The 9,334-nt window shown below is 45.3% G+C and overlaps 1 protein-coding gene across 1 annotated transcript; it reads right to left on the minus strand.

Moving 5' to 3' along the window:
• Positions 1-2,865: 2,865 nt before the first annotated feature.
• On the minus strand, positions 2,866-9,323 carry LOC102731014 (17-beta-hydroxysteroid dehydrogenase type 2). The gene is made up of 3 exons (XM_081811429.1): positions 9,243-9,323; positions 5,899-6,036; positions 2,866-3,305 (listed from the first exon to the last, which is right to left on the minus strand). The coding sequence occupies exons 2-3, from the start codon at positions 6,023-6,025 to the stop codon at positions 2,962-2,964; spliced, it is 471 nt and encodes a 156-aa protein (XP_081667555.1). The 5' UTR covers positions 6,026-6,036; positions 9,243-9,323; the 3' UTR covers positions 2,866-2,961.
• Positions 9,324-9,334: the final 11 nt, after the last annotated feature.

Below are 9,334 nucleotides of genomic sequence, written 5' to 3' on the forward strand. Positions count from 1 at the left end.
TTTTTTTTTTTAAAGATTTTATTTATTTATTTGACAGAGAGAGAGATAGCGAGAGCAGGAACACAAGCAGGGGGAGTGGGAGAGGGAGAAGCAGGCTTCCCGCCGAGCAGGGAGCCCAATGTGGGACTCGATCCCAGGACCCTGGGATCATGACCTGAGCCGAAGGCAGACGCTTAACGACTGAGCCACCCAGGCGCCCATGACTCTTGATCTTGGGGTTGTGAGTTCAAGCCCCATGTTGGGCATGGAGCCTACCTTTAAAAAAAAAAAAAGAAAAGAAATATGTTTAAATGCTTTTCGATACTTTCAGATTACAATCTCTGCTGCTTTAAAACAGGGTCTTCCCAATGAACGTGCAGTGGCATGCAAGATTCTCCCCCTTCTCCTTCTCTTGCCCTCAGATTCTGGGTTCCTAAAGGCTGGTGTATTTGCACAGCACCGAGGATGTGACATTGTCTCTTACTCACTGGCCTCCCTTGGATTTCTCATCCTCACTTCAGCCCCCAGCCCAAGGCTGTTTACCAAGTGGGCTCTGCTGCAACACACCCCCACCTGCCTCAAGGGCATCCAGATACTTCATTTTTAGCTCTATTCCCTATTGTCTGCAGGAGCTTCAGTGACTTTTCCAGACATCCCCACTTCCACCCAGACCCAAGGGAGTCAAGATGGGAGTGGTGGGAAGAGGTTTTCAGTCTTTCTCTGGCTAAATAGACAACCTTGTGGTATACTTCCCTCCCAGGTAACCCCAAGGCAGGGTGGAAGCCCTCCTGGGGGGAACCAGTTAGCTTCTCAGATCTGGGATTCTCAGCCCCTCTGGGTCTGTATCCAGCACCTTCTCCCCATGCCTCATGGAGTTTTCATCAGAACAGAAAGTAGGTCCCACACTGGTTTCCTAAAGGCTGGTGTATTTGCCCAGCACTACTCAGCCTGATGTCTCCAGCTCCCTCCCACTAAACCCAAAGAGCTTTCCCCCTCCTTTTGTGGCCAACGTGCTTACTCTGTGTCCTAGAGCAGGGGTTCTCAGACATGGGTGTGCATCACCTGGAGGGTTCGGTACAACACAGGTTGCTGGACCCACCCCCAGAATTTCTGATTCAGTGGATGTTGTCAGTAGAATAAAGGTCCCTAGTAATGATCATAGTACATGAATCCCCGGGACCTGTGAATATGTGACCTCATGTGGCAAAAGGGACTTTGCAGATGCGATTAAATTAAAGATCTTAAGATAAGGAGATTATTCTGGATTATGTGTGGGCCCAGTGCCATCACAAGGCTCCTTATAAAAAGGAAGCAGAGTCGGAGGAGAGGAGACCACAGTAGTAGAAGTTGGAGTGATGCAGCCACGAGCAAAGGAATACAGGAGACCTGGAAGCTGGAAGAGCGAGCAAATGAATTCACCCCTAGAGCCTCCGGAAGCAATGAAGTTTTGCTGACAACTTGATTTTGGCTCCCTGTAGGAGCCATTTCAGAATTCTGACTTCCTGAACTGTAAAATAATAAGTGTATATTTTTAAACTGCTAAGTTTTTCATAATTTGTTACAGGAGCCATCATAAGAACCTAAAATATGATTGCGTTGGCCCCTGAGAATCTGCATTTCTAATCGATGCTCAGGTGTTGGTGATGCTGCGGTCCAGGGATCACTTTGAGGACCACTGCTTTATAGTAAAATACATAATCCTCAGTCCTCCTCCAAATTCTGGTTACACAAACCCTTTGCTCTCTCAAGATCTGAAGCATGCAAATGAAAGCTTTGGCCTTGACAACTCTCATCTCCAAAAAGTACCTATTCTGGAAATCAATGGTTAAAGCTTGAATTTTTTTTTTTTTCTTTTCTTTCTGTTCTGCCGTAAAGCAATGATGGAGAACTACGGGGCAGTTGGCATGACTAGCCATTAAAACTCTATCATATTAATAATATCATAACTATCTATCTCACCACCTTATTATTTATTCTTTTCTTTTGGGGGAAAATGCGGAACATCGTCAGTTTATCTACTCTCCTAAAATCTCCATGAGGTTGGAAAATAGAAAAATAACCTGCACATTCTAGAAAGGAAATGGGACAAAGAGATGTTTGCCATGTCTGGACCTCTGCTTCCCTCATGTCAAGCTGCTGTTTTTTTCTAGTTCCTTTTATATGCCCCCTGTTCACCAGCTCCTCCCTTTTTGCCTCCCCCAGGTGAACTTGACCCCGCCTCTCTTGGTATCTGACCTTGCTCCCTTTGGCTGGCTTCTCCAGGTAAAGATGTTGGCTTTTCCATCCTGGGATGCTCAGATGGAGGTGACAGTGATGGTTACTATGGACACCAAACCAGCCACTCACATGCCCTGGGTTTGCCAAAAGGGCTCTGGGGCCCTTCTTGAGATGGGAGACCTCATCCTCCTATCTCCAGACCTCCAGGGAGAGGAAGGGAGAGGAGGTGCATGGAGCACTGATTACACACTGGAATCAATACCTTGTATACAGTAGGTACAGCAGGCTATCAATTCATGGTGAGAAAAACTCCACTTGACTCTGGTCCTTGCCAGTTCCTCCCCTCTTTTCCCTTCCCTACCTCATTTTTCCCATCATCTCTTTCTCTTCCTCCTCTCCTGACAGGCAGTGGAGTCCAGCTCCACTGGAGTCAATTCTAACTGCCTTTTGCTAGCTGTGTGACAATGAACTAGCAACCTACCCTCTCTGATCCTTAATTCCCTTACCTGTTAAGTAGGGGTGGAGATACCTACCTTGGTTCTCTGATGAGAATTAGATGAGAGAATATCTGAAATGTATCCGTGCAGAGCAGGCACTCGATTAACGTCATTTCTACCCGCTAGCCTTTTCACCACTAAGACCTAGTCAATCAACAGAATTCACAGGGAATGCAAGGTAGGAAACCACAACTTTAATGGGAAGTTCAAGTTTCCCTTTCGTTCCAAGACATTTCCCACGTGTTTGCCCATGTGGCTTATTCTTCAGTTAGGCCTGTTTAATTAGTGCCCTGGGCAAGCCTCCTCCAAAGTTATGCAATTTTTTGCTAAAATAATCAAATATGCCAGTAGGACTAAAGGAAACAAAGCAGATCAACGAATAAGCCATTGCGCCCGGCGCATAAAAGGCAAAGGGGCTCTTAGCAGACACAGCATGTCGGATGTCCAGGAGCACAGGGGACATATCTTTGCTGGCCTTCATGTTGATCAACTTAAGATAATTCCGCTGCTCGAGGATATAGTCCTGGCCATAGTCTTCCTGAACGTCAGAGGTAAGGTGGTCCAAGAGGTCCTTCTCCTGCTTGCTCCACACTTCACTGGTGCCTGCAATATCTGTGATGCAAGAAGAAGGGGGGCTCAGATACTGGGGAGGCCAGATCGGGCATGTCCAACCCCTACCAGGGAAGCAGGCCCTTGTGAATTGGCTTCTCTTGGGAAGGAGTGGCGTTCCCAAACACCTTTTTATTTAAATGTGCTTTAAGTGGTATTTAATATATTTTTTTGAAATACATACAGAAAAGTTCACACAGGACTGGGTTTCCACAAACTAAATAGCCCACGCAACCAGCAGCAGAACAAGAAGGCAAACCGGCCTGGAAGCCCCCACTCCCAGCCCCCTTCCCAGGAGCCACTGTCCCAAGTTAACAGAATAGAGCAGTTTTGCCTGGATTTGGACATTATGTAAATGGAATCACGTATTACGCTGTGAGATTCATCCATGTACTGTTTGGTCATTCCTGTCAGTGCAGTTTTCCATTGTATAAATATGTCATACATTATTTGTCCATTATACTGTGATGGGTATTTGGGTTGTTTCCAATTCGGGATTCTTACAAATAGTGCTGCCACAAACATTCTATTACATCCATTTTCATGATAATTATATACAATATAAAATGTAACATATACAATATAATATACATGCATATATATGCATACCCATATATACATCTATATATAATTTCTTTTAAAGATTTTATTTATTTATTTGAGAGAATGAGAGGGGGGAGGGTCAGAGGGAGAAGCAGACCCCCTGCTGAGCAAGGAGCCCGATATGGGACTCCATCCCGGGACTCCAAGATCATGACCTGAGCCGAAGGCAGTCGCTTAACCAGCTGAGCCACCCAGGCGCCCCACATCTATATATAATTTTTAATATAGAAGTGATACCTATTTCTAGGTATAAAATTAAATATACAATGTTGACTATCATCTTATCTAATAAATATAATTTTAAACAATACATAATAAATATACATTTAAATTTTAACATATAAATTATATGTGATTAAATATATAAACATTTAATATAGAAGCAATGGTTGCTTATCATATATAACTTAATTATATATATTTACTTTAAAATATAGTATCAATGCCTGCTCATTACATAAAATAAAGTAAATAATAAGATGTATATGTTTTTAAAATTAATCTCCTAAGGTAACTTACAGTTTTGTGTGTCCTTCTATATTCCCTCCTTGTTCATACAAACATATATACGCATAGAAGGCTTTGGTTTAACTTTATATTATCAGGAACAAACAAAAACCAAAAAGGATCACACTATACAGTGTTTTCCAAAGATATGATTGCTTGCTTAGTAATAAATCACAGACCTGCCTCTGATAGTCAAGCTACAGATTTAAAACAGAGCTGCGGAAATTTCCCATTGAACAGCTTTTAGGCAACCACTTCTCTATCAAAGGATTTTGCAGTCATTCCTAGGTTTCGACATTTCAGTGATGCTGCATAAATAGCCTTGCACAATGCATCCTTTTGTATTTTACTGTCGTTACGTCTGCAGGCAGCTCCCACAATGTGGTTAGCTGGTCAAAAGGCACTGGCATTTTGAATTTTAATACCTTCTGCCAGATTACTTTCCAGAAAGGATGCAGCACCCCATGCTCCCTCCTGCAAAGTGTGTGATCGCTCCAGGGATGGCTGTGAGATGAGCCTGGGTTTACTAGCTTGGGTGACTCCAGGATATCAGGTCTGTGGGGAAGCCAGGTTGTGAAACGTAAGCCAGTGACATCCAATTATACTCACAGAAATGCAAACGGATTTGCTCAGTTCTTTTCATGAAGGCACAAGACCACACGTAAAGAAATGATTACCCTGACAATTACTCTAGAGGTTTCTGGGTCTGGAACAGCATGTTGTGTGAACTATGTTCCTCCAGCTAACTCTCCCCCAGTCTCTGCTTTCTCAGGCTGAGGGATTCCTTTTCTTCTCCACTTCCTCCCTCTCTAAACACCTCATGGACTTTCTAACCACTTCTGTGGGTACTCTGTGCAGAGACCCCAAAGCTCTCTTTAGTGGTAACAAAGCCACCAGATTTCTGTCAACTTTCATCTGCCACTTTTGACACCCACAAACCCATCCCCTGCCACTTTGGGGCCATACACAATGAAATTGTTAGGGTGACCTGGACCTAAAGCCCATCTCGGACTCATACCACCTCTGTGGCTCTTAACCTCTCTGAGCCTCAGTTTTCTTCCTACCCCCCACCCCCCACCGCACTCCTGGGTGGGATGTTTGACACTCCTCGGAAGCTCCCAACTGTCTTAATGTTAATGCCTTACTAAAGGGAAAAACAACCTGAACTTGACAATGGCAAGGCCTCCAGTATCTTGGAGGTCCTCTTTTGTATATGAAAATCCTTTTGAAACCTCCCTTTTCCTTACCTCCCCCAACTCCCAAGTATATAATCAACCACCCCTCATAATCCTGGTGCAGCAGCTCTCTCTGCCCTTGGGTCCTGTCCCTGTGCTTTAATAAAAACATGTTTTTGCCCCAAAGATGTCTCAAGAATTCTTTCATGGCCACTGGCTCCAGACCCCACTCCACCAAACTTCACCTACATTCCAAAACCACATCCAAAGGACCTTCAGCATCCCTGGGGCTCTTAGGCTTAGACACCTACTCGTCCTGAAGCCTCCAGGCTGGATGACAGAGACTTTAATTCCCCATTTGGAAAGCTCCTGTCTCATGACTGCTGAGAACATGGTCAGAGCCGCCTTGGATGAGCTATAGGCTGCCAGCTTTTCCATTGGGACCCCTCCTGTGGGAATGAGAGAAAAAAAAAAATCAGGTCTGATGTTTTCATTTGTTCATCCACTAAGTGTTTAAACAGGACCTACTGCATGCCAGGAACTGGTATCAGTGGTGACTAAGGCAGAAAAGGGGCAGGTAAGGGGCTTCTGTACCCAGGTTAGTGCCTGTTCTTGGTCACAACCATGACCCGGCTTCCCTTGCTTCTGCTGTCCATGACGGCTCCATCACAGCTGGTCCAATGACAAACCAAGTGTAAAGGTCAATCTGTCCTGGTTTCTAAGCTAAATGTAATTCAGGTGAGTTAAAGAGGATCTGCCCCAGCCTCTGACCTTCTCAGTTCAACCAACCACTATTCTGAGGTCCTGGGTGGACATATCTGGAGCACCTGTAGTTGAACAAATTGGATCTAATACTTGTCAAAACAAGGAGTAATGCACACCATAGGGAACTGTGGGGCACCTTTGTATGAGGGAGTGAGAAAGGGCTTATTCTAGGAGGGCCACCTAGGGCGGGGGGGAATGCTCTTTATTGCACCTGGACCACACTTTGCTTAGAAGCTGGGAGAAACTGATCCTTCAACTGGGTCTATTGTTGGACCACATGTGCAGGAGCAAGGGGAGCCAGAGAAGTCAAGTGACCTTAATGGAATAAGAGTCTCTACAGATGTAATTAAAGTACGGATCTCAAGATGAGACCATCCCAGATCAGGATGGGCCCTAAATTCAATAATGGGCTTTCTTGTAAGAGACCGAAAACAAAACACACAGAGAACCAGGGGAACAGACCACGTGAGGGTGGAGGCAGAGATGGGAGGACTCACAAGCCAAGGACTGCCTGGAGGCACCCAAAGCTGGATGAATCAAAAAGACATTCTTCCCTAGAGTCTTTAGAGGGAGTTGACCCTGGAGACACCTTAATTTTAGACTTCTGGTCTCCAGAACTGTGATAGAACAAATTCTTGTTGTTTTAAGCCACTGTAATTTGTTACAGCGGCCCTAGGAAATGAATACGGATGTGTTCCTGGTGTTCTTTTCTGGAAGACACCGAGATTGGGGAGGGCTGAAGACAGTGAGGCCTCACAGCACTCAGGGGACCTCATGGGGAACCCAGGGTGAGTGGACCATGACATGAGGGCTCCCAGCTTTGGCCAAGATTTCTCTAGTCAAAGAAGCAAGCACTGGGTGAATGGCTAAACAAACTCAGACACAGCCATGCAATGGAATACAACTCAGCCATTTTAAAAAGTTCATTGAAAGGAATGAACTTGAGGGGCGCCTGGCTGGTTCAGTCGGTGGAGCATGCAGCTCTGGATCTTGTGAGTTTGCACCCTGTGTTGAGTGTAGAGATTACTTAAAAATTTTTTAAAACAAAAAGGAATAAACTTGATACACACAACAGCATAGATGAGTCTCAAAATAATTACGGTGAATGAAAGAGCCAGACAAAAAATAGTATGAACTGTATGATTCCATATATTTAAAATTCTAGAAAATGCAAACTGATCTATAGTGATATAAACAGATCAGTGGTTACCTGCAATGGGGTGGGGGAAGGATTAGAAAGGGGGACAAGGAAGCTTTTGGGGATGATGGACAAGTTCACTATCTTAATTGTGGTGATGGTTTCCTGGGTACATACATATGTCTAAACTTACCAAATTGTGCACTTTAAAGATTTTATTTTATTTATTTTAGAAAGAGAGTGTGCATGAGCTGGGGGAGGGGCAGAGGAAGAGAAGCAGACTCCCTCCTGAGCACCGAGCCTAATGTGGGGCTCGATCTGATGAACCTGAGATCATGACCTGAGCTGAAACCAAGAGTCAGATGTTTAACCAACTGAGCCACCCAGGAGCCCCACAAATTGTGTTCTTTAAGTATGAACAGTTTATTGTATGTCAACTATAACTCAATTTTTTAAGGAAAGGGAAGGGAAGGGAAAGGAAGGGAAGGGAAGGAAGAAAACACCACCACCCGGCTTCCAGAGACCATAGACACATCAAGAAATGCCAAAGATGACTTCATCGTTATTTTTCTCTGCCTAAATCCCCCAGGACATTTGCACAACTATCTCTGCATGGGTGGAAGACTTCCTGCATTCCCTGCTCTTAACCTTTCCAGGCATCCCTGTCCCCCTTGCTTTCCCAGCCTTCAGCGATTTCTCAGCAAACCAAACATGGGTCCAGTTTCGTACATGTGCTTGTCTTTGTTCTTCTGACTTCACAGCTTTGCAAATGATTCCTTTCCCCTGCCAGAGTCTCTTTTTTTCTTCTAATTGGATATGTTTCATCCATGGGAGAACATCTTCCTAGCCCTGAGTTCTCTTGGCCTGCATCCTACCTCTATCCCCAAATTAAAGATGTCAGTGTATTTGAGACCACAAAATATGGCTCATACTCACATCTAACATTTACTAAGGATCATTTATCAAGGTATACTTAAGTCATCACCTTATGGTCTGTAATGTGTAGGACAAACCACTGTTTTTTGATAGGCTTTCCACTACATCTTCCTAGACCCCTATAAAACACTGAATTCATTTCTGCACACAAAGAAAGCATGACTGCAATGACATTAGCTATTTCCATGCCTTAAATTTGATTATCTAGCCTTGATCTCAAAGCATAGAATGCAATTAAAAGGAAAATGAGGAGGGGGAGGAGCAAGATGGCGGAGGAGTAGGAGACCTGGATTTCGTCTGGTCTCAGGAATTCAGCTGGATAGGGATCAAACCATTCTGAACACCTACGAACTCAACAGGAGATCGAAGAAAAGAATAGTAACAACTGTCTGAACAGAAAAGCGACCACTTTCTGGAAGATAGGATGTGCGGAGAAGTGAATCCGAGGCGATATTCGGGAGGATAGACAGTGGGGGAGGGGGCCTCCGTCAGCCGCGTCTGGCAAGTGATAGAACCACAGAGCACAAAATCGGAACTTTTAAAATTCTGCTCCCCTGAGGGACGTCACTCTGGTGGCTAAGTGGGGGGTGGAACCCTCGTGGGACAGTGTGGTCTCAGGACCCTCAGGGTCACAGAAAGATCAGGGGCGCCTGAGTGCGGCAGAGCTCCCAGGTAACGGAGCAGGGAAGCCGTCTGCAGAGGCGGAGCCCAGGCGCGGGCTTTCAGCTCAGGGTTGCCATAAACTGTGATCCGCGGCAGTCGGGCCACTGCTCCTCCAGCAGGGACCCAACAAGCAGCAGATCCGGGGAGACTCACCTTCCTCCCCCGGGAGGAGCCGCGCGGGAGTGCACCGCAGGGATCTGCTGGGTTTGGAGACTCCACCTGGGGTCGGGTGCCAGAGAGAGAAA

Source organism: Leptonychotes weddellii, unplaced genomic scaffold, assembly GCF_054177405.1.
Source record: "Leptonychotes weddellii isolate Sample4059 unplaced genomic scaffold, ASM5417740v2 HiC_scaffold_7591, whole genome shotgun sequence".
NCBI classification, from domain to species: Eukaryota; Metazoa; Chordata; class Mammalia; order Carnivora; family Phocidae; genus Leptonychotes; species Leptonychotes weddellii.

What these genes read in the sequence shown, in the direction of transcription:
- LOC102731014 (XM_081811429.1), bottom strand. Translation starts at nt 6,025, where the DNA reads ATGGAAAAGCTGGCAGCCTATAGCTCATCCAAGGCGGCTCTGACCATG. An exon ending in GCCTGGAGGCTTCAGGACGA is followed by an intron (nt 3,306 to 5,898) that starts GTAGGTGTCTAA and finishes CTTGCATCACAG; the next exon opens with ATATTGCAGGCACCAGTGAA.